The sequence below is a fragment of the Salvelinus fontinalis genome, chromosome 28, assembly GCF_029448725.1.
Source record: "Salvelinus fontinalis isolate EN_2023a chromosome 28, ASM2944872v1, whole genome shotgun sequence".
In the NCBI taxonomy this organism is placed as follows: Eukaryota; Metazoa; Chordata; class Actinopteri; order Salmoniformes; family Salmonidae; genus Salvelinus; species Salvelinus fontinalis.
Genome location: NC_074692.1, coordinates 20,164,854 through 20,190,828, shown reverse-complemented (window position 1 = coordinate 20,190,828; position 25,975 = coordinate 20,164,854). Strand labels below are relative to the sequence as shown.

Here is a 25,975-nt window from a genome sequence, read left to right as displayed (position 1 = left end):
CAGTGCTGTTGACCGGGGTAGGGGTAGCCAGGTGGAAAGCATGGCCAGCCGTAGAAAAATGCTTATTGAAATTCTCAATTATTGTGGATTTGTCGGTGGTGACAGTGTTTCCTATCTTCAGTGCAGTTGGAAGCTGGGAGGAGGTGTTCTTATTCTCCATGGACTTTACAGTGTCCCAGAACTGGTATGGTATAGGCAGAACCAGAGGTAGAGCTTGCTAGTCAGAGCTGAGATAGAGCAGGGCCTGGGGTGTTTGAGTATGTGGGGGAAAACATGTGAGTTATCTCCCTGTGAAATCACTCTCACCAGTCTGTGAATCACTAATGTTTGGTGTTTTATTTTTACTTCTCCTCAGTTACACAGAGATGTGTCTATAATTCTATATTCCCATGAATAGTTTTTGTGTGCTATTCCTCCCTTTCCTGTTAAGAGGGTTAATGCACATTGAGGTGCCTCTCAAGCAGATATTGGTAAGTGGAGAAAGAGCGGTAATTGCCATAATAAGGCTGGAGTATTAAAGTATTTAGTCTCATTATTGCATTGGGGAGGAAATCAATTTTACATTTGAGAAGAGGAGAACTTAAAATCCAAGTAGTCTTTAGTTTTTTTATAGGAAAATATTGTTAGTAGTTTGCTATTGTGCTGCAGCTTGCGTTTCTATTTGTATTTCATTAGCAAATTAAGTTTTGCACATTTGATTTCATCTCATTTCCATTGTAGTCTCCATCAACTGCAGTACTCAGTTTTGATGATCGCTTATTAGATACAGTATTATGGCTTTAATCTCTCATTTCAATTCAATTCAAGGGCTTTATTGGCATGGAAAACATATGTACACATTGCCAAAGCAAGTGAAGTAGGTATTAAACTAATGTGAAATAAACAATACAAATTTACAGTAAACATTACACTCAAAGAAGTTCCCAAAAAATCAAGACATTTCAAATGTCATATTATGTCTATATACAGTGTTGTAACGATGTGCAAATAGTTAAAGTACAAAAGGGAAAATAAATCAACATAAATATGGGTTGTATTTACAGTGGTGTTTCTTCTTCACTTCACCCTTTTCTTGTGGCAACAGGTCACACATCTTGCTGCTGTGATGCACACTGTGGTATTTCACCCAGTAGATATGGGAGTTTATCAATCTTTTTTATTTCATTTTTACCTCTTTTTCTCCCCAAATTCATGGTATCCAATTGGTAGTTACAGTCTTGTTTCATCGCTGGAACTCCCGTACGGACTCGGGATAGGCGAAGGTCGAGAGCCTTGGGTCCTCCGAAACACAACCTAACCAAGCCGCACTGCTTTTTGACACGATGCCCTCTTAACCCGGCGTCCTATTCCTGCCGTCCAAAGCCTCCCCTAACACGGATGACGCTGGCCCAATTGTGCGCCGGCCGGCTGCGACAGAGCCTGGAATCAAACCCCTAGTGACACCGCTAGCACTGCGATGCAGTGACTTAGACCACTGCGCCACTTTATCAAACATGGGTTAGTTTTCGAATTCTTTGGGGATTTGTGTAAACTGAGGGAAATATGTGTCTCTAAATGGTCATACATTTGGCAGGTTAGTAAGTGCAACTCAGTTTCACCTCATTTTGTGGGCAGTGTGCACATAGCCTGTCTTCTTTTGAGAGCTAGGTCTGCCTAAGGCCTCTCTCAGCCTCTCTCTCTCTCTCTCTCTCTCTCTCTCTGTGTGTTTGTGGGTATGTGTGTGTGGGTACGTGTGTGTGTCTAAGTACAGAGAACACTGTTTGTGTCTGCAGTAGCAGCACATGGATACGTTTGACATGAGAGAGAAGCTGAAAGCTGGGACTATGGGAGACTTTAGATTTGGTGCGGCGACCATGGAGGGAGGAAAGGTAACTCAAACTGAAGGACTAAGAAGGGTGGGTCTGACCACAGCCATGCGTATGTACGTGTGCTCAGACACACAGTTTGTCAAGAGTAGACATAAAGAAGCACACAGACCTTCTCTCTTTCTCTCTGTTCCATGTCTGTGGACTGTTTTGAGTCTGTGCAGGACCACACAGGATCTCTCTCCTTTGCATCACTGTGTGCAACAGTGCTGATATCAAATCGAACTTGATATCAAGTTTATTGGATGCTTACACAGATTTACAGATGTTATCAGTTATAATTGATCCTGCCTCAGACGCCTCTTAAACTGCTGCCTTGATTTAAACAACATGCCAGAGCACGTTTCATCCATGTCCAAATCCACTGAATTATTAAACACAGCTCTGAAGAAAATGTCCCTCTTTTTGTATAGCGTCTTTGCATAACTCTGGAGTGCAGCCATTTGGGTGGATAAACTAGTCTTTCTTCATTACAGTAATTGGGTGGAAAAGAGGGATTTGGGTGAGAGGATAGAATAAGATCACATGTCTTTAGCACGATGAGTTAAAGACACTGAAGTGAGACAGATTACACACTGGATTATCTCTTGTGAGAAGGAGATTTTTCCACGTTTAATATCACATAGGCTGTTTAGAATGAGCCCTCTTGGGTTTAAACGATCTGGGGTTGTGCTGTTAGCAGGGTTGGTGATGTTCTGATCATAGAAATATAATGATTCATTCTAGTTCTGTGGTTCTGATCAGCCTGTGTTAACATGAGTGGATCAGGAACACACATACAGTATATGCCACTGACAACACCTAGAGCCTATGACACAGAAGGTTCGTAGGCTATTGACAACAGGCTTCATATTAATGTACACTTGAATTTAGGCTGGTTAGATTCCATTGATCTAGTGGTCTATCCAGCTCTCATAGTTCTCAAACCAGGCATCTGAGGGAATGAGGCAGCCTGGTAACGAGCTATGAGACTGGCTTGTTTGTCACATACACTACATACCCTACAAAGTATGTGGACACCTGCTCGTCTAACATCTTATTCCAAAATCATGGGCATTAATATGGAGTTGGTCCCCCATTTGCTGCTATAACGGCCTCCACTCTTCTGGGAAGGCTTTCCACTAGATGTTGGAACATTGCTGCAGGGACTTGCTTCTAATTCAGCCACAAGAGCATTAGTGAGGTCGTGCGTTGATGTTGGGCGATTATGCCTGGCTCGCAGTCAGCGTTCCAATTAATTCCAAAGGTGTTCGATGGGGTTGAGGTCAGGGCTATGTGCAGGCCAGTCAAGTTCTTCCACACCGACCTCAACAAACCATTTCTGTATGGACTTCACTTTGTGCACAGGGGCATTGTCATGCTGAAACAGGAAAGGGCCTTCCCCAAACTGTTGCCACAAAGTTGGAATCACAGAATTGTCTAGAATGGCATTGTATGCTGTAGCGTTAAGATTTCCCTTCACTGGAACTAAGGGGCCTAACCCAAACCAAGAAAAAACGCCCCAAACCATTATTCCTCCTCCACCAAACTTTACTGTTGGCACTTTGCATTTGGGCAGGTCGCGTTCTCCTGGCATCTGCCAAACCCAGATTTGTCCGTTGGACTGCCAGATTGTGATGCGTGATTTATCACTCCAGAGAACGCGTTTCCACTGCTCCAGAATCCAATGGCGGTGAGCTTTACACCACTCCAGCCGATGCTTGGCATTGTGCATGGTGATCTTAGGCCTGTGTACGGCTGCTCAACCATGGAAACTCAATTCATGAAGCTACCAACGAACAGCATTTTTTTTTTACGTGCAACGCGCTTCAGCACTCAGCGGTCACGTTCTGTGAGCTTGTGTGGCCTACCATTACGTGGCTGAGCCGTTGTTACTAGTAGATGTTTCCACTTTACAATAACAGCACTTACAGTTGACCAGGGAAGCCCTAGCAGGGCAAACATTTGACAAACTGACTTGTTGGAAAGGTGGCGTCCTATGACGGTGCAACATTGAAAGTCACTGAGCTCTTCAGTACGGGCCATTCTACTGCCAATGTTTGTCCATGGAGATTGCATGGCTGTGTGCTCGATTTTATACACCTGTCAGCAATGGTTTTGACTGAAATAGCCAAATCCACTCATTTGAAGGGGTGTCCACATCTGTATGCATGTAGTGTACTTAAAGATTGAGTGTGGGCTTTAGAGTGCGCTGTCATGTTGAAACGGAATCACTAAGTCCTTGTGATTCTGTAACCTGGGAGGGAGCTCATGGATGCTTTAGTCTAGAGCAGGGGCTATTTGTTCTAGCTGCCTGGGAATACGTATAAGACAGCTGCCTGCCTGACCAGCAATATGGAATCTGAGCGTCCCCTAACCCGCACAGTAAGCTGACCCTAACCCCTTCCTCCCTCCCTCACACTACTTAGTATTTGTTGGTGTTATGGGTTAGATTCATACTGACACCATACTGGTCCCGTCTGCTCTTTGGGGAGGGTACCCAACAAAGAGAAAGGATTTTGAAATATTTTGGGAGGCCATCTCTTCCGCCCTGGCTGGGAGAATGTTGGGTGGTCAACGTGCTAACCCTTATCCATCCCTATTAGAGGAAACTTATCAGGGAGGGCTACTGGACTGAGAAAGAACCCCACTGAAAGGCTAGGAGGTTTGTGTGTGCGTGTGTGTGTGTGTGTGTGTGTGTGTGTGTGTGTGTGTGTGTATACGTGTGTATACGTGTGTATACGTGTGTATACGTGCGTGCGAGAATAGTTGCTCTGTGCAGATAGGACCCTGTGACTCTGAGATATGCTCTGGCTCATTAATTAGAAGCTCTCATTATCCCCCTCGGGCTCCAGACACTTAATCAACACTGATCTCCACACACATATATACAAACACACACATATACAAACACACACACACCTCTTAAAGGTCCACGCAAGGCAAAATCCTGACACAACGTCATCAAAATAATAAAGCACACTTCAAAGAGGAACCTTTTAGAATGAATGGCAATGAGGGTTATTTGTTTGTTGTGATGTATGGCACAAGGGAAGTGGGTGGGTGACATAGCTGGTTAACGCTTTTATTATGATGTTATTGTTAGGCATTTCAAAACAAATCCATCCATCTGTCATGTCTTAATGCGGAAGCAATTTATCAAGGACTCATAATTATATTTGTATATTTAAATTGATGTATTATGAAATTAGTGTCTGAAGAGTTCCCATCAATAATAGACCACACATTCACTAAGCTGCTATTGTAAAATATTGTGTAATGGATGTTAAGAAATACTATGCTCATCTGTGGACTCTACCACACTCTACCACACTCTCGCAGCTTGTGGCTGCAGTGGTATTACCAGGTATACCCAGCCCAGTTATTTTTTTTATTTTTACTGTTGAAAAGGGATATCCCAAGTACACTACCGGTCAAAAGTTCCAACGATGCAAAATAAAATAATACAAATTAAATGGTAACACAAGAGGAAGAAAATAAAATACACAAGAATGGAGCTACAATGAATTCGGAAAGGATTCAGACCACATTACTTTTTACACATTTTGTGACGTTACTGTCACTCCTGCTCCTGCTTCCCCTCCCTGGCGCTCGAAGGCGTCAGTCTCCCCAGCATTACGCACTCCTGCCACCATCAGTACGCACACCTGCCTTTCCCCGTCACGCGCATCAGCGTATTATTGGACTCACCTGGACTCAATCTCCTGTTTATTACTTCTCCTACTGTATAGTTGTCAGTTCCCAATCTCTGTTTCCCGCTGCTGCACTGATTGTCGTCTGTCTTTGTATACCCGTGTGTTGACGCTGTTCCTGTCTTGTTCCATGTCTGTTCCTGATTAAATGTTGATTCTCCGTACCTGCTTCTCTTCTCCAGCGTCATTCCTTACAGAATGCAGCAGCCATCTAACGAAGCATCGGGGAGTGCTGGCGTTCTGGTTGCTGGTGACGTCGGGTCCAGAGTGCCTAAGCCAGCTCGTCGGGCTTCCACTCCCTAACTGGCTCGAGAGGTTTTCTTGTCCTAGTTGGCTCGGCAGGCGCCCATCCCACGTCAGACCTCAGCCGGATCGCAGGGGTTTTACACCTCAGCCGGGTCGCCAGGCGCCTACGCTTCAGCCGGCTCATCAGGCTCCCTCGTGCCAGCGAGATCATCAGGCTGTCACGCCTCAACCGGGTCGTCAGGCTCCCACGCCCCTGACGGTTCGTCTGGATTTTACGCCCAGCCAGTTTGTGCAACGCCGTGCCTCGGCCGGCCCGTCAGGCTCGCCCAGGTGGGATGCCGGGTGGCGCCCCTAAAGGGGGGGGGGGGGGGGGTGTACTGTCACGCCTGCTCCCGCTCCCCCTCCCTGGCGCTCGAAGGCGTCAGGCTTCCCAGCATTACGCACTCCTGCCTTTCCCCGTCACGCGTATCAGTGTATCATTGGACTCACCTGGACTCAAACACCTGTTTATTACCGCACCTATATTTGTCAGTTCCCCTTCTCTGTTCCCCGCTGCTGCATTGATTGTCATCTGTCTTTGTATACCCGTGTGCTGACGCTGTTCCTGTCTTGTTCCATGTCTGTTCCTGATTAAATGTTGACTCCCTGTACCTGCTGCTCTTCTCCATCGTCATTCCTTACAGTTACAGCCTTATTCTAATATGAATGAAGCAAAGAAAATCTTGCACACAATATCCCATAACAACAAAGCAAAAACTGTTTTTTAAATATTTTTGCAAATGTATTAAAAAAAAAGAAAAAAAAGAAAAATGAAATATCACATTTACATAAGTATTTATACCTTTTACTCAGTACTTTGTTGAAGCACCTTTGGCAGCGATTACAGCCTCGAGTCTTCTTGAGTATGACGCTACAAAACTGGCACACCTGTATTTTTGGAGTTTCTCCCTTTCTACTCTGCAAATCCTCTCAAGCTCTGTCAGGTTGGATGGGGAGCTCTGCTGCACAGCTATTTTCAGGTCTCCAGAGATGTTCGATCGGGTTCAGGTCCGGGCTCTGGCTCTGGCTGGGCCACTCAATTCAGAGACTTGTCCCGAAGCCACTCCTGCATTGTCTTGGCTGTGTGCTTAGGGTCATTGTCCTGTTGGAAGTTGAACCTTCACCCCAGTCTGAGGTCCTGAGCACTCTGGAGCAGGTTTTCATCAAGGATCTCTCTGTACTTTGCTCTGTTCATCTTTCCCTCGATCCTGACTAGTCTCTCAGTCCCTTCCACTGAAAAACATCCCGACAGCATGATGCTGCAACCACCATGCTTCACCTTACGGATGGTACCAAGTTTCCTTCAGATGTGACGCTTGGCATTCAGTCCAAAGAGTTCAGTCTTGGTTTCATCAGACCAGAGAATTTGTTTTTCATGGTCTGATAGTTCTTTAGGTGCCTTTTGGCAAACTTCAAGCAGGCTGTCATGTGCCTTTTACTGAGGAGTGGCTTCCGTCTAACCACTCTACCTTAAAGGCCTGATTGGCGGAGTGCTGCAGAGATGGTTGTCCTTCTGGAAGATTCTCCCATCTCCACAGAGGAACTCTGGAGCTCTGACAGAGTGACTATCGGATTCAAGGTCACCTCCCTGACCAAGGCCCTTCTCCCCCGATTGCTCAGTTTGGCCAGGCGGCCAGTTCTAGGAAGGGTCTTGGGGGTTCCAAACGTCTTCCATTTAAAAATGATGGAGGCCATTGTGTTCTTGGGGACCTTCAATGCAGCAGACATTTTTAAGTACCCTTCCCCAGTGCCTTGACACAATCTTGTCTCTGAGCTCTACGGCCAATTCCTTCAACCTCGTGGCTTGGTTTGCTCTGACATGCACTGTCAACTGTGGGACCTTATATAAACAGATGTCAGATGTGTGCCTTTCAAAATCATGTCCAATCAATTTAATTTACCACAGGTGGACTCCAATCAAGTTGTAGAAACATCTCAAGGATGATCAATTGAAACAGGATGCACCTAAGCTCAATTTTGAGTGTCATTTTCAAGGGTCTGAATAATAAATAAGGTATTTCTGTTTTTTACATTTCTAAAAACCTGTTTTCGCTTTGTCATTATGGGGTATTGTGTGTAGATTGATGAGGAAAAAATTTATTTAATACATTTTAGAATAAGGTTTTAACGTAACAAAATGTGGAAAAGTCAAGGGGTCTGAATACTTTCCGAATAATATACTGTATATACAGCTGAAAAGCAGACTGGAGTAGGACTTTAACATTTAACTATTTTTTTTTATTATACAAAAATCGAAATAGAGATTACTCAGCACTTTTTTTGTATCCTGAATTATTGATTAAGAAAAAGTGAATGGCTAGCATAATTAGAGCATGTGGTGAGATGCTCTTCAAAGAGTATCTTAAATCATCCCCCTGCACCCCCTCTTCCCCCTCCCCCACTAGCACTGACTTTGCTGATAGCTAGTTTATTGAGGAAAAATGTATTTACTATGACGAGACATGTGGTTGTCCCACCTAGCTATCTTAAGATGAACGCACTAACTGTAAGTCTCTCTGGATAAGAGCCACTGGTCAATGACTAAAATGTAAATGTGAAATGTACTGTAGTTGTAAATATAGGCCTCTTAGAAAAGCTTCCCCTCTCTGATGGATTTAATTGGCCAACTCATATAGTCAACCCCATAAGCCTTTCCTCCTCACTGAGAGGATCCTGTATATATTATAAACAACTACTCATATTAATGGTGGTTTGGAACTCACACAGAGTGTGTGTGTGTGTGTGTGTGTGTGTGTGTGTGTGTGTGTGTGTGTGTGTGTGTGTGTGTGTGTGTGTGTGTGTGTGTGTGTGTGTGTGTGTGTGTGTGTGTGTGTGTGTGTGTAGCAGGGGATATGTATCTCCATGCTTTTACCATGGCATTTACCACCTGGAAACTTCGGCCAGCGAATTAAAATTGCTTTGCTTATTGAAATGTGCGTCAGACAGCTAGGCTCTGTAGTGTAGTGACTTAAGAGCAGGAGCAGGCAGCCTGAGTGAAAATAAATGACACAAAGACATGCAGGAGAGCTATCTGAGAACTGCCTGCTACTTCAACGGTTTTTATATCCCTCTTTTGACAATTTCATTTTCATTTTTGCCAAACCACCTCTGTTACTGTCATCTGGGTAATGTTCTCTCTCTCTCTCTCTCTCTCTCTCTCTCTCTCTCTCTCTCTCTCTCTCTCTCTCTCTCTCTCTCTCTCTCTCTCTCTCTCTCTCTCTCTCTCTCTCTCTCTCTCTCTCTCTCTCTCTCTCTCTCTCTCTGTCTGTCTGTCTGTCTGTCTGTCTGTCTTTCATCCGCACGCACGCACGCACGCACCCACCCACACACACACACACAGAAACATATACACACATCCCATTCAGAACATGTAGTAATGGGTCTAATTGGCAAGAACAAGAAAAGGAAGCAGAAACTTTTAAGCAGCTCAACTCAAGGAAAATTGAAGTTTTTTTTGTTTCCCTCTGATGGCTTGAGTCTGATTTCCTGTGCGTCTCTGATTGGGAAAGCAGAGGCATGCACAGGGAGCCTGCTTCTATATGGAGAGGCCAGATGACAGGCTCCACCAGGAACAGAAACCACTGGAAATTCACTCCTGGACAATACATGATAGAAGTGGTTGTTATTGATAATGTAACATGTCAGTTTTCAAAATACCTGAATGGTTGAAACATGTTGTAGTTAGACTGTCAGTTTTATATGCCATCTGCTCCTGATCAAAGTCAGGGTATGTGTGTGCATGTGTTTGTGATTTACGACTATTATGAACATGGGTAGCTTGGCAATAAATTGCTCTCATACCTGTGTATGATGTTTAAATGTTATGTTTAAATGACTCTACTTTTAACATGTTGTTACATAGTAGACTACTTTAGTAATTGCACTGTAACTCCATTGTAATGGAGTTGATATTTTGTTATTACACAAGTGGAATATAGGATCTGTAATGCAATTACAATAACACAGTAACTAGGGCTGGAGGATATGGGCAAAATATCATATCACGGTATTTAAAAAAGAAAAGAAAAAAAGATTGATGGTATTTGATGGTATTTGATTTTTTTTGAGTAATAAAAGTTCTAAATGTGCTTTATGAGTAGTGCGTGACCCTAGTTTGGCAACACATATTGTACATTCTAAGTGATTTCAATTAACCTTTCTCTATTCTGATTGTTTTATACTGTTCAATTCAACTTCAAACAAAAACAATTTTCAGGATTTTCAAAAATGTCTGCATTTCCTGCACTCATTTGAAATAATTTCCATACTGCCACATAGGGCTGCACGATATGGGCAATATGGGCAATCTAGGCATTATTTTTAACCAAATGTTGCAATTACGATTTGACTTACAATTTAGAGCAAAACACTTGGGTGAACTGTTGGAATCATGGAATTAACATGATTATTGTAATTCTATAGTTAGAATATAATAGTGTGCACTTTGAATACAGTGTTGTTTGACATGACAACGAAAGAAAATGCCATGGACGAGTTATTGTGACAGGGTAGGAACCAAAGTGTTGTTAAGTGTTTGCTAGGGGACTCTATAGTCTTTGGCTACATTGAATGTTTTCTCTTAGCTACTTCATGTAGCTAAAATATTCATTATTCTCGTATTCCTCTTTGATTTAGAATATACAAACAACATGCTGATTTAGGTATTCACCATGACTGGTATTATCAGGCTGTATAGCTAATTATGTTGGCTCTGACTCTGTACATTTATTAGCTAGCTAACTAACTATTGATTTGCATTAGCGGCTAACAAAATTTAGGCCCAACTTGCTAAGAAAAGACAAACTAGCTGTTTGTATATGTAAGAAACACAAACTAATAGTGTAATTATAGGATGCTAGAGGATTTATATTAAGAAGCAAGGTGAAAACAGCATCGTTGTTATCAACATTGTTGCATGTGCTGCATTGACCATGCAGACTGAACGCAAGTGTATCGTGGTCGAGGAACAGAAAATGCGCTCCTTTAATGACAGTGGGCGGGGCTAGGTCTGTGGAAAGCAGCATGGAGAGAGAGAGATGACTCAAGTAGCGAAGTAAACTATAAAAATGAATGTTACACACTGCGTATCACATTTGACAAGCCAAACATTCAAATACCGGTATAGAAGGTAAAGTAAAAACCCAAACCGGTCCGTGCATCAATACCGGTATATCATAAAATACCTATACCACCCAGCCCTAACTGTAACTAGAGTGTTATTACACAGGTATAGAGTATGTTTGAGAATGTAAATTAATATTTTGGGATAGCTAGCATATCAATATTAGAATGAGGGCACATAGGAGTGTAGTACACTCAGAACTCTTTAGAGAGTGAGTGTAGTGCACTTGGAGGTCTTTAGGGAGTAGGGTTAGAGAATAAGATGTGGGCTAATCCTGGGTGTTGGCAGCAGCCCAGAGGGTGCCTGTTTGCCTTAGAATTGTCACCAGCTCAACAGACTAATAATATCAAAGACTGAGCTGCCATTAGAGGACAAAAAATACAACACCAACCCCAACAACCCAGATTTGTGTTAGGGTGGGGCTCTGTGTACTGCCCTGTTAATGGCTTGGTAACCACAAGAGGTTCAAATGTAGACACACACACACTTGCATTGTTATTGTCATTGCACACAGAGCTTGAACATACACCATACAATGTATGGAGAGAGTGTCATTATGGTGTGACAACAAGGAGGTTTACAATTACACTGCCAGCTGTGCTCATAGTGTCAGCGTCCCACTCTGCATTTTGTTCCTGTTCATCCAAGTGGATTAGCGTGTGCCGTTTGAACTCAATACCCTGCAGTCTTTTGTCCAGGGGCCATATGTCAGTGTCCCCTCCTGTTTGCCTTTTGTTGTCACAGTGACCCCTAGGTGCATTTTTGACCTCTACTGACCCTGGAGGGACACCAGGCCAGATGTTTTTTTCTTCTTTTTAGCTCCTAATAGGTGCACATTTAGACACTGCATTTAGTTTAGGATAATTCACTAACATTTTTCATTTTAACAAGATCACATGAAGATAAATACTGAGGGAAATGGTACACATTAAGTCAGAGACGGAGGTAAATTGATTTTGATGACACCAATCCCATCACGCTGCCTGTCACTTTGTTGACCTCATCCTGGTCCCATCCCCTCAGTGTCAGCCCAGGTCAGAGCTAGTGGGGCTGCCTTTAGTTTGCAGTGGTTGGGCGCAGTAGGAGTGAGTGGGTTCTTCCCAGAAATACCAGGCTCTGCTCTCTCAATTGACTTTTTCCTCCTACCCACCAAGATTACAAGTGACAAGAATTGCATCATCAAGACTGGGAAATTTGTAGCACTTATCTGGCTGTGAGATTTTTATCACTGGTCTGTGGCCAAATATGCCAGAAACAAAAAGCTTGGCAGGCAGCTGAAAAGCACAAACTCTATCTGACAGCTGCACCACTAAAGAAAACTAGTGCAGCTAAAAATGGTGGACACCGGTCATTGTCTTCAGAGAAACATGGGTCAGAGGCCTTATGTAGTCATATTATCTGTCCTTTTACAATCTTGTTTACTCTCATAGCCTGTACCACCATTAAGTCCCATAAGACTTACTCACCACTAATAAAAAGGGAACTAAGGACACTACTACCTTAGGGACACTACGTGTCACTCTTACTACATTTGCACACACTGTATATAGACTTTTCTATTGTGTTATTGACTGTACATTTGTTTATCCCATGTGTAACTCTGTGTTGTTTGTGTCGCACTGCTTTGCTTTATCTTGGCCAGGTTGCAGTTGTAAATGAGAACTTGTTCTCAACTGGCCTACCTGGATAAATAAAGGTGAAATAAATAAATAAAAATAAACTACCAGAGTCAGAGATCAAGGCAATTTAGCCAGAACAAATGAGCTGTGTTGTTAGAATCTTGTAAGACCATGCCACTGTAAACGGTGAAGGGGATATACCTTGAATGGGGCTGGAGGCTTATAGAAGTCTCCTCCTGTCACTTTTGTTTTCTATCTTATTTGAAGGGGATTATGGCCCTACCTCTGTGCAGCACAACAGCAAATACGAGTTGATTGCCCTTTATATGTGACTGAATGTGTCTGTATGCTTTTTGTATACAGTAAAATAAAGCTGTTGGTGTTGTGGCAAGGGTTTCGGTCTCATGTTTATCAGGATGACGTTTATGTTTTTTCACTTTCACATAGTATTGCGCAAGTTCTACTCCTCCACTGTTTCAGTGCCTTTATAGTTGTGCCATACCTTCCTGGGGGCCCTTGTGTTATTGCAGTGTTGGCTCAGCTCTGTCTGGACTCTTTTCTCTGGCCACATCGGCTTTATATCCGTCGCGCGCGCTATGGTTAGAGTATGACCGCGCCGGCTCGTGCCTGTGCTGCTCGGTTTCAGCTCTGAGCGCTGCAAATCCCGAGCGCTAAGGAGCAAGGAAAGGAGTCATTATAGTTGTGTAGTCCAGTTTGTTGCTGTTGCAGGATATCCTTACAGCTCTTCGCATAGAAATTCCAGGGATTTGTTTCTGTCCCTCTCCTCTCCTGCGACTGTTTCTTTTGCGCTGTGTATGTAGCACGTTCGCGGTAGAGATCTGTTTTTGGCATTGACATTTGCTGGACATTTGCTGCTACATTTTTTTTTACCGTTAGATAAGGAATTAACAAGAGTTGTCATATGTTTCTGTGTTTTGAAAAGGTTTTGGAAAGACCCGTATTTCGGTGGGATAAGCACAAAACGTTGGACTTGTGTTTCTATTTGCTGTCGGACTAACGGTTTTGTAATGCACGAAAGACGTGGGGGTTGACAAAAAGTTGAAGAATGAATTTCCACATAGTCCCGCAGTCAAAGTAACTGGATAGGTCTTCGAAAACCATGCTATAAGACTGCCAGCGGAGCGATCTACCGAAAGGACTGTACAAGAAGGGGTGGCTCATCTCGGATTTGTAGTTTGGATTTTACGCACCGTGACCCATAGTCTTATTTATCCAAAACGGTTGAACTGAAAACCGGGACATTCAGATGTTTTAGTCAAAAATATTCTCCTCCATCACATTAGTTGAATTAAAAGGTCCTATCGTGTGCCATCTCTCCCCACTTGACGTAGAACCGTGCATCGTCTATCATGCGCCGCTTCTTGGAGAAAATATGCTGCAAAATTGAGGGAAGTCAAGAAGCAGCATGACTTGCTCTTGGAATTCCCTTGAATCTCAGTTTTCCTCTTATATAATATCTTGATGCTGTACATTTTTGGTTTACAAATATGATGAAATGGCAGCCCCGGAAGAAGGTGAGTGAAACTGATATGTTTTAGTTTTCTGTAATATACTTGTAGGTAATTAATAATCTCACCGGTACATTCTTTCCAAGTTGACCGGGGACTCGGTTTTAGGATGATAGGTTGGTAGGTGACACGTACTGTGTACACGGTTTGTCGTTTTGGCCAAAAGGCAATATATGCATTTTTATTTTGTCCCAGTATTGTAGCCTACTACTTTATGGCCACAAGATAGGCTATAGGGCCAGTCAATGTTTCCATTTTAATTGTTCCTTTTGGATAGGCACTTGTATTAGTTTCTGGGCTCATGTTTGCTGATTCAACAGTGACCTTTGTTTCATTAGGTTATTGATAATAATTAAGAAATAGCAGTTTTCACCAACCTGCATATTCTATTGCTGGACACAACTCGTGAGTTGGAGCGAATGTGAATAATTCTGTTCGGGTGAATAAAATGAACTTGAAAACTGTCTGGAGATGAGTGACGGTGCGTGTACTGGTATGTCAAACGGTTCAATCGAATGACATTTAATTCTCCATAAAATGAATTAAACATCCTTTTAGTGCTCTACTCTATTTCCGTTGAAAATGTGTAGGTTATTTTACATAAATTTATAGCCCAGTTTCAGCCAGATATAGGAATCCAAATAGTCTTAAAGGTGATATAGACATCCCATAACATTGCGCATTCATTGCCCTTGAGAAATGTAAGTACAATCTCCTTGTATGTATATCCTTTATGATACTGCCATCGATTTCTGTAGAAACCAACAGTTTGCAACCACGACCCTTTAGTGGCCTTCTTAACGAATTGACAAGTCAGGGACATCACAGGGATAATTAAGGCATTTTGTGTAGGATTTGCAGATAGCTGTGCGTCATCCCATCTAACTGTGAAATTGAGATGATAGAAAGTCGACAAAAACATAACAGCATTGCCTATATAATAAAGGATGTGTTTAAAGTTAAGCCAGCAACAATGAATCCCCTCTCTTGGAGGAAACTATAATATTGTCCTCTAAACTCTCTTCTATTGTTTTCCTTGAGAAACGTTCAAGTATTACCACATGGAAAAATATAGGCTTACAAGCATCATCGAAATCTCTCATGGGCAAAGGTGCAGCAGATATTGCGCTTTCTTCCCACTAGGTGGCACTTGTCTATTGATATGAGAAATGACATACTCCCAGAATGTGTTGCATCTCGATAGTCAAAGTATCTTCCCTAATCTCATTTTGTTTATGCCTACTGACCCTTAAGATTTGACCTACGGAAAGCAACAACGCTGATATGTCTTACTCATATCCCTAATTCTAGATCAGCAAAGGTGAGGGATTGGAGATGGATGAAAGGAGATAAGGAGATGGATGAAAGGAGATGAGGAGAGGAAGCCAATTCAGACTACTGAAACATACCCACAGTGTCGGCAAACTTGCTCTATCTGCTCATTGCTCAAATTCGGCTTTATCAGTCGTTTGTTCTGAATCATGTAATGGGAATAGTAATTAATGAGAATACTTTTGATCCTGAATAATTTACTGATGATGAAAAGAGAAATGTAAAAGAAAGGTTCTTATTATAGAATGATTACCACAGTAAAGAAAAGACCGGTGCATGTCATGAATCATTCCAGCAGCTGCGCTGCAGCTCTGCCAGAATCTTCCACGAGACCCCCCTCTGAGGATTAAAAGCCTTTACTCACAGCTGGAATTCAAACCCAGTCACACTGCAGAAAAGTTGCTCAACCTTAAAAGACCATAAGGGAGAATGTTGTCATTCATTTCCATTGAAGTTATTGATTCAATTAAGGCCTACATGTTGTTAAAGGCTGAATAAACTGGATTTGTGTGGTGCCTCACAACAATGAACAAAGGTTATTACATGTTTGAAGTGTATTGAGTCATTTATATGCAATGCTATTTTGCACATCAATAGCTCACACACACACACACACACACACACACACACACACACACACACACACACACACACACACACACACACACACACACACACACACACACACACACACACACACACACACACACACACACACACACACACACACACACACATACACATACACACACTAACTTACTAACTCACTTTCCACGTGAAACGGCCTACACATAATGCTGACTGCACATTAAAGACATTCAGGTGTCTTTTCACACACTGTTTGGGCATGTGTGTGACATTGTCCCTTCATCCTGTCCTCTGGTATAGAGCCAAAGACATTTCCTGACTGTGCGCTCTGGCCTAGGCATTGCACAAGGCAGTCAGGAAGAACAATGGAGGCAAAGATACAGCCATTGTGTTCCTCTTCTGTGGTTTCTGGAGACTACTTTCTTTTCTAAACCACTCACAGACACACACAGACACAGCAATGGCGGAGAAGGTCCTTCAGTTCAGTATCCCCGCTCTCACGTATAATGTGTCTGTTTTTCAATCAGTCGCGTTGCTCCACTTGTAGTCTGATGGAGATCAATAGGAAAGCATAGGAGGGTCATATCGACTCAGGCTAAGTGTCTGCCCTACCTCCTCATAATGGATTACACTAATAAGTTAAAAACTCCATATCTGCTCAGTGATGTTGGAGGGAGAGAGAGTTGGAGAGAGATTCCCTTGCTGTTGGCCCCTGATAGCATCTCTCCAAAAGGATGGAAAATATGAAAATTCCAGTTTTCCAGTGGATTAGTAGGATCAGCTACCTTGCTGCTTCTCTGCGCCGTTTGAATGCACAGAACACCTGAGCCGATTAGAGAGCAGGCTCTGTTACACTTTTGTAATTAAACAGAGTAGGAAACACGGGACGGGACGGGGCGGGGGGGGGGGGGGGGGTGACTCCTACTCAAGGTTCAGACATAGTGAAGATAAGCCTACCTGTTCAATAATAATCAATCTTCGCTTAGCAGATAGCTTTGTTCACAGGCTTAACTGCCAAATGCACAGTGGGGATTTGAGCCATCAACTCTCTAGATCTGACCATTAGTCCAGTCACTGCTCCTAACAAGCCAGCTAATCCAGACACACTGTCCTCCCAGAATGACCATAGTCCTATAGAGCTGGGCCATTGGTATTACCCCAGCAGTGGGCGATGCTATAAGGAACACTGAAGGTGTGTCCTGTCTGAGCCTGAGGTTGTGAGCCTGCAGTCCATTGTGGTGGCCATGCTGCCGGTCGAGGACAAGCAGGTGGAAACACAGACAGCACCTGTTCTGTGAAGAGACTAATTCAATGAATCAGGCTGGAGCTGACATTGTGCTTCCAACCGCGGCACAACTGAATAAAGAAGTAGACCGCAGGCAGTATCCTCACACAGAATGCAGCGCAGAGAAGGTAAAATCATTGTGAGTATTGTTTTTTCGATTTGTGTGCAGCTCAGAACGGACCCCCCCGTCACCTGTAACCCCTCAGCTAGTCGTCAAATCAAAATCACATTTATTTATATAGCCCTTCTTACATCAGCTGATATCTCAAAGTGCTGTATGTCACTTCTCCATGTGTCATTATCACCCTCCGCTATCTGTCTGTGTGGAAAGGCCTGACATCCTGTTACCATGCCTCTAGCTGGTCTCAGTTTACAGAACTGGTTTGCACATTTGGAGTTCACAGCCAAGTTTATGGCAGCCTGAACCCAAGGATGGGAAAGTCACTGTTTGTTTTTGTGGTCATGCCAGCGGTTCCTCTGGGTCTCTCTGTTGACTTAAAGCACATTCACCTGTGTCTGACTAGGACACAGCCGTATGGCAGAACCTTATGTCTCTGTTTACAGTATGTGAGGAGAGTAGTTGTGGCCTAAGCCCTTATCATCTCCAGGGTCACTCCTTCATCTCTGACCTTGTTCGCCACAGTTTGACTTGGGGGGGAGTTTTTATTCTGTGTTTTTCTTTTGATTCAGCATTATTCCCTGTGACTTCTCCTGGCTGGCAGCAGCAGGCCGGCAGTTTGAAATAGATTTACGGCAGAGGAAAAGCCATCCGAATGTGAGGAGAGGCTGGAGGACACACATCTGAGGGGGAGAGGAGGGAGGGAGCAGGGAAACAAGAGACACCTACTCGGTTGATTGTCAGCAGGCTGGGAGAAGTTAGGAGAACGTTGGACAGAGATTGAGACACATCAGGGAACAAATGAATGTGAATGAACGCAAGACGCAAATGAATGCGAGATGGAAAAGGAGACGGATAGAGCGGGAGATATAAGCAGAGATCTGGAGGATGGAGAGGAGGAGAGGAGATGGATAGAGCGGGAGATATAAGCAGAGATCTGGAGGATGGAGAGGAGGAGAGGAGATGGCATTACTGTAGAGCTGTAGACATTGATAGAATTGGAGATGGATTGAATAAGAGAAAGTGAGAGAAAGGAGGTAGAGTGTGGGAATGGAATGAGAGAGATTGTGCAGGAGATAAAGATTTGGAGTTGAGGAGTGAGAGAGGGAGAGGGCCCCAGAGTGAAGCGGCAGGGATAATTAATGATAGGGAGTGATAGCACCTGCTGTTCCCGATGCTGTGCAGTATTTAAGACCCAGCATGCCTAGCAGAACGGGAAGCGGCCGCAGCATGGCTATCTCAGCCCTCGTGGCCCATCCTCTGGGGGAAGGAGGGAGGCAGGAAGAGACCAGGGAGGAAGGGGAGGGATGGAGAGAGCGAAAGGACAGCAAACAACTCAGCACCAGCAGCTGAAATTTATGTGCTCTCCTTGCTCTGCTAATCCCACCCCCTCCCCATCTGGGGACCGGACAGAGATGGAGGAGAGAGGCGATAGAGCTTCCCGGAGTGCAAGGCCTCCCTTGCTCTTATTGTGACGCAGTGGTCTGCAGTACTCATGAGCTGTAGGCTTATGTCAGCCTGGCCTGGCACACTGGGGAGGGAGACCACTGTCAAAATAAGAGTAACAATAGGAACAATGGTGACTGTGCCATTCTATTGTCATTAATCCTCATTCCTGCCACCTGCACACCGAGAATCAATGTTTGTGCAGATGGATAACCAGAAAGCTATCTAGAGGTGAACGGACAGATTGATACAGTATATGTGTAAAATGATACATGGATGTTTTTCTCCAAGCCTCAGAGCGCTAACTCAACACATACTGTGTTTTTTTACCCCCTGTGCTCTGGGTTAGTGTCTTTGGGTGTGTGTTTGGGTTTATTGAGGTCATTGTTCCAGGGGTGTGGTCTGGTGCGTTGTGGGTCCTGGAGGTGCCTGCCACTGGGTGGTTCTACAGGTAATATCGGCGGTTCAATTGGAGCAAGTTTCCTAGTGCTATGAGGTTGAAAAATCATATTGTGGGCCCCAGCCCCAGTATATTTAGTGGTTAAGCCCCTCCACTATGTGCAAGTATGCCGCTAACATACAGAGCAGCAGTATTTCATAGGCTGTAGGAAAATCAGTACATGATTGAGTGCTATCTACAGTCCAAGAGACACATCCATTTATCCTCAATGCGTTTCCCTGCTCAGAGAATGAAAAACATGCATTCCTTTTTCTGTTTCACAACATTTACTATCAACTCAGTGGCCAAAAACCCATTATGTACATTCCCCTATAACTCCGCTATGGAATGGCTCCCTGGCTCCGTACCAGCCCAGACTGAAGACGTTGCAGTTGTCTGTGTCTCCGTCTAGGCCCAGACCCATGCCTGGTGCTGTGACAGAAACACACGACTAGTGTGTTTTAAAGGCCTGTGATCTGGTCAGCAGAGAGATGGGTTGGAGAGCCGCTAATACCACCCTGCCTCACATATACGCCCCTAAATCCCACTAATTCCATTCCCTCAGAGATGGCAATTTTCCAGGAGTGTGTCCAGGGCTTAGCCAGAGCCTTTGTGGCCTGCTGCTGTTTCATTCCTTAGAGAGCCAGTCTGAGGAGGGACCATGGTGGCCTGGCAGCTTCTCTTTGGGGGACTCCGGAATGGGGAAGGTCAGTCTCTCTGTAGAATGACTGTACCCTTCAGTCCTCTTGACCACTTTACACCCAGAAAGACACTCAACAGATTGACAAGTTTAAGCCTCCTCGATCCAGAAGTGGGAGAGAGACTGAATTGAGGCCATGCATTTGACCTGTGACTTAGAGATTTTAGAGTAAGAGTCTCTGGCCCTGAAGATTATATGAATTTGATTAGTTTGACCCTGTGAGGAGAGAGAAAGAGAGAGAGGTAGCATGACATAGACCCAGATGGTTTCAGCAGATTGTTCCTCCAGGGGTCAGAGAAGCAGCAGAGCTCTGAGCAGATTGTTTTAGTTTCCCTCAGCGTCACTCTCACCTAGCTGGCCCTCCTCTCCTCCCCTCCTCTCCTCTGCCATGCTGAACCTGCTGAGGGCAGCTAGGGAGGGATTTTACTGCTGGCCGTAAAACAGTAGGAGGGAAGGAGAAATGTACTGACCCAAGTCCACCGAGGTTTCCCCATCACCATCTCTCAGGGCTCGGTTTAGCTCCTGTTCCCTACCCCGTGGGCTCACCTTTATTTCTATGGGCTTTATACAGGATCATGTTAGGCATATGTTTATATTCGCTGAGACATGTGGGCCTAATGTAGAACTGACATTCCGTTGCAGAAGATACGTTCTCTCCCAGCTCCTCTTCTGAGGGAGAGAAGATACTTTATCCTGGGGCTCTTAACAAGGCAGACAGACAGGTGGGAGACAAAGGAAATCAGAGACACTAATGAGAGCTACAACACAACACCCCATCTGCACATCTACTCACCCCACAATGTCTAATGATCTCATCCCTCATTATATATTTAACTAGATGTTCTATTACCTACTTATACTGCTGTGCTGTCTCTCTCCTCTCTGCCTCCTCTCCCTCTCCCTGGAGGATGCTTTGACAGCCCATTGACTTGTTTCTCATCTCTGCCTCCTCTCCCTCTCCCTGGAGGATGCTTTGACAGCCCATTGACTTGTTTCTCCTCTCTGCCTCCTCTCCCTCTCCCTGGAGGATGCTTTGACAGCCCATTGACTTGTTTCTCCTCTCTGTCTCCTCTCCCTCTCCCTGGAGGATGCTTTGACAGCCCATTGACTTGTTTCTCCTCTCTGCCTGCTCTCCCTCTCCCTGGAGGATGCTTTGACAGCCCATTGACTTGTTTCTCCTCTCTGCCTCCTCTCCCTCTCCCTGAGGATGCTTTGACAGCCCATTGACTTGTTTCTCCTCTCTGCCTCCTCTCCCTCTCCCTGAGGATGCTTTGACAGCCCATTGACTTGTTTCTCCTCTCTGCCTCCTCTCCCTCTCCCTGGAGGATGCTTTGACAGCCCATTGACTTGTTTCTCCTCTCTGCCTCCTCTCGCTCTCCCTGGAGGATGCTTTGACAGCCCATTGACTTGTTTCTCCTCTTCTTTAGCATCCTTTCCTGTTTTTTTAGGGCATGTTTATGTCATCGTTGCTCTTTTTATTGGTTTTAATATCATTGCAACACACATTCATAGAAGTGCATGCCACCTTAATTTCTTCCCCACCGTTTAGAACTGCAGTGAATTGCTTTGCCATATAGTCTCAGTGGGGCCATGAAATACGATGGGAAAGCAACACAGGATTTATCTATGTGTATATACTGTATATGAATGTGATGGCTGAATATGTTCATTCACACATTTCCATTCACATGTCTACACGTTCATGTATGACAAGTGGGTGTGTGTGTGTGCATGCTGTGTGTGCTGTGGCTGATTGTGTCCTGAATCTGGGCAATGATGGAGTAGAACAATGTACACAATATAATCTATCAAAGACAACAACGTGGTATCCTCCTCTCATCTAACTCTCCTCCTCTCATCTCAATAGATATATATTCCTCTCACTCAAGGGTCTAAGGTCATATTAGAGCAAATATTGTTCTCTAGTCTGGAGAGGGCTCCAATTACCTCTGTGGAATCTCAAGCATTGGACCCACCCGCTTTGGGAGGCTAAATATAGCAAATTGAAAGCTACTCACTCACTCACAGATCTTCTGCAGTCACTCTGACAGTCAGCCAGACAATATGGAATGTCTGTTCTGTGGTGTGACTGTCTTCTATTGTTTTAGTTATGGCTGCATTAATAGCAGTGTAAAATGTTTTGGGCGCCTCATCCCCTTGCCACCTGTCTGGAGGATCCACTCTGTGAAATCATCCTGAACTGAACATGCTTAGCACCACTATCTCTACTCTGTCTCCACAATAAAAAGTGTGTTGTCTCTACTCTCTCAAGCTGCTCCAATTGATGCTGTTAAAAGGAGACATAATTACTGTGTGGAACAAAAGAGCGTAACTTGGCTCACAACAGTTGGTGTAACACTTCAGGTGTGAAATTACTCACACGATTAACATTTGGGAGGGTAATGTAGCCCTCCCCATCGTCTAAATATGAACAAAGCCATCTTTAGCTCCGCGTGGCAGTATGTTGGAGAGGGTGGTGAATGAAAGAGTTGTGGTGTGTATACATGCTTTAACTTTACACGGCTACGCACACAGTGCTGCTGGAGAGTCTGTCTAAAGCATCAGTTAACTCTTTATGGGAGAAGCCCTGGTCTCTGGGCCGTCCCACAAACAGACCGTTGTATTCATGTTAGAGAAAGGCTTAATGCAGTTAGTGTATGAAGCTGTGACACTGGAAGATGATGTCAGTGATAAGGAAGAGGGTCAGAGGTCCAGACCCTGAGGGTGACGGTGATTGATGAGGTTGGTGTGAAACTGATACTGTGATGGGCTGAGGCCTTTCCTTCTGTTTGTCAGTGTAGTTTTACAACAGCGCCCAGGGGACATTAGAATCTTTACAGAACGATGCTGACTGGCATTCCCAGCTCTTTGAGGTACTGTATGGTATGTTGTTAATCAGTGTCTCAGTCTGTGGAGTTGTCACCGTGCACGGCTGCACCTGTGGCCAACGGGCTCCGACTGGCACCAGCTGTCCCTCCCTGGCTGTCCCTCCCTCCCTGGCTGCATGGCCCAGATGGGCCTGTCCACCTGGTACCTCTGGCTCCCAGAGAGGAAACTGATCTGGACCTTACATAATCACTGACGTCAAACCTCCAGAAAGATAGTGACGTTAATTGAAGTGACTATAAAACCTGTTGTATTATTATTATTTCTACTTCTCCTTCTGTCATACGGTAGCTTACTGTATGAACACATATCAGTTTTTAAATAGAAAGGCACTGACTGTAGTTTACTGGAGCTGATGAGATTCCAGCCAATAAATCAATTTCCCAGAGCCCTCCTCCCTTTGCCTGTCCGTCCGCCTGTCTGTCGGGCTAAGAGAGAAGGGCTTCAGGTAGTGCAGCCTGAGAGGAGGGCTGCAGTGAAGACGGGGACTACGGTGGCAGCGCTGCCTGCCTGAAACTCACAGCATAGTCTGGGGAATGTCCTTGGCTATAGGTCTCCACTGACTCAACTAGCAGGCTAGGCTTGTTTGTTAGATGAGAGGAAAGCTCCCCACAGCTTGTTTTTGAGGTAAAAGTAGAGGTGGAGCAAATGTTTTAAAATCAAACCAGTGCTGCATGAGCCAATGTACTCCTAGTCCGAGGGGAACCTTGTTTGATCTGCTAATCCTACTTGTTGCTACTCTTTTGACAATGCAGGATGTTTTTTGTGTGTGTGTGGGAGGGGGGGCTTTGGAACCCAGCCTAATTTGGTAACTGGCTGGTGTCTGTCTCTGTGATAGCACTGCTAATCAAATGATTGGACGTGTGTTCAGTCGGAGTCTGTATCAGTAGCCAGAGCCATGTAGACTACACCAGGAAACTGTAGTTCTTGTCTCACCCTTTTGAGAGGATTGTGGCATCAAATGCTGAAACAAAGAGTGAATTACTCTAATATCCTTACACACATCACAACACCAAGCCCCTGCATGACCTTTACCTAGTGCTGAGCTATTAATGATTTTAAAAATCTGTTCGGTTTCTGTTCGTAAAAAAACAAAAAAACTTTTATACGTTAAATGCATTATGAAATATGAGCTTTTTCATTGAAATTCCAAAGCCAAATATATTGAGAACATTCAATTGCCAAAACTTTGAAAACATTCCATTCTCTAACAACTCAGAATAAAGCAATTAATAAGAGCCACGTTAAAATGTGGTTAGTTGCTCAGCACTACCTTTACCCATCCCTGTTCTTCATAACTGATAGGATCGGACAGCAGCTGCTATACACACTATCACTCAGCGTCGTGGTCTGACTGGGAAATATTCACCAGTCTGACATGTAATCTCTGGCTCTGTTTGATTGAAAGATTTTGTCACTTTCTGATTCCTTCATGCAGTGTGAGAAATGGAAAATGACTTGACATTTGAAATGGATTTCCAATCAAAGTAAGAGACAAATATAATGGATGGTTGATTGAATTGTCTGTGTGATGTCTGAGTGGCTCTGTTACGGAACAAGGTTGGAATCATTTTTCTACTTCAGTAGCGCCAACAAAAAACAGCGTCTACAAGACAAATATACTGCCAGTAAAGCAATTGGTCAGTGTCACATACAGAGTGTGATACTGACCTACCAAGCCCCCCTCCACTCCCTTCCCCCACATGTCACTTTGCTGTAGGGAGTCTGCCTTCCGAACCAGTGTGTGACAGACAGACAGGTTGGCAGATAGCGTAGACTGGCACGTGGAAGATGACACTGGTTCAGAGCAGCATCTTTGTCTGTTATCAGAGGAGTGTTTCCCCACGTCTGGAAAAAATTCTGTGTCCTCATGTTCTGTGCTGATGGAAGCTGCTTCCAGCAACTGCCTCTCTTCTCCCCCCCAAAAATGTTCCGCCTTTCATCGACGTGCGTATTCCGTATGTTCCGCTTTGCTCATTAGCTATGGATGCGCCCACTTACTCCTCTCAGTCAATGCATGTCTTAAGTGCTTTCCTGTTTGGGAAATTAGCGCCAAATGATCTTATTTAAGTGCCCAGCTTCTCTTGGTTGGTATGATGGTGAGCCCCGGGGATTTGTGAGAGGATCCAGATTGGAGGTTGTTTCAGAGAGCTGAGGGGAGGGGGGGGGGGGGGGGGGGGAATTATGAAACCTGATTAGAATATCGTTTGAGTTAATTAACTTGTTTTTTTCCCCCCTTTTCATCCATCTACTTGTAATCTAATTACAGATGCTGGTTTTCCAGTTCCTATCAAATGAAAATGTAACTGGTCCCCAGGGAGGAAGGGGGGTCCCCACCCTCCTCCAACCCTACTCCTCAGCTTTACTGAGGAGCTAACAGATGTGGATATCAAAGCGATCAGGGCATCAAGTGAGTCTGAGCCTTTGTCTCAGTTGTTCTGCTGAACCCTGTCTCTACCAAAGACTGGCCTGGAACTGCCACCGCACTGTAGACTGGTGTCTGTTGGGGACAGTATGAATACTTGCTGTAGTAGATCCAGTGTCTCTGTTATGCCTCTCAGAGTTTAGCTATGCACAGTGCCCTTTGACCTCCCTTTTTTAGTGTCTAAATCTTTGTAGCGTTCGTACCATAAATTCATCTGAAATGCATGGACATGCAAAGTTGGGGCATTCATGTTTGGAACACTGGTCTCATTGTGTTTTCAGTCAAGTGAAAGTGAAAGCAGCATCATGATTACATACACAGAGTAAAACAGAGATATGGCAATATGCTAGTAAATGTTGGGTTCTGCAGCATTCCAAAAAGGGATCCCAGACATAATGATGAACAGATGGTACAGGCCTACCTCTTCTGCTCTCTCTATCAGGCAGCACTCTCTATCTTATGTTCTGTCAACTTTCTTCAAACAACTTCTTTCTTTCACAGATCTCTCTCGCACTTGTAAAGTGCAGATTTCTTTTTGCTGACAAAACCCTTTAGTTTCAGGTTGTTGAATATCTGAGCAGCTCTTGTCAATGTAAGTTATTGGAGGAGATCAAGTTGCCCACTTCAACCCCATCTGTCTCTCG

The 25,975-nt window shown here is 44.3% G+C and overlaps 1 protein-coding gene across 2 annotated transcripts in view; it reads left to right on the top strand.

Moving 5' to 3' along the window:
• The first annotated feature begins 13,176 nt into the window (after window positions 1–13,176).
• LOC129826333 (tetratricopeptide repeat protein 28-like) overlaps window positions 13,177–25,975 on the top strand; it is a 255,197-nt gene continuing 242,398 nt past the window's right edge. For both annotated transcript variants that reach the window (XM_055886932.1, XM_055886931.1), the window contains exon 1: window positions 13,177–14,118. In XM_055886932.1, the coding sequence (XP_055742907.1) occupies window positions 14,092–14,118 (27 nt within the window). In that variant the 5' untranslated portion in view covers window positions 13,177–14,091. The remainder of the gene's footprint in view (window positions 14,119–25,975) is intronic.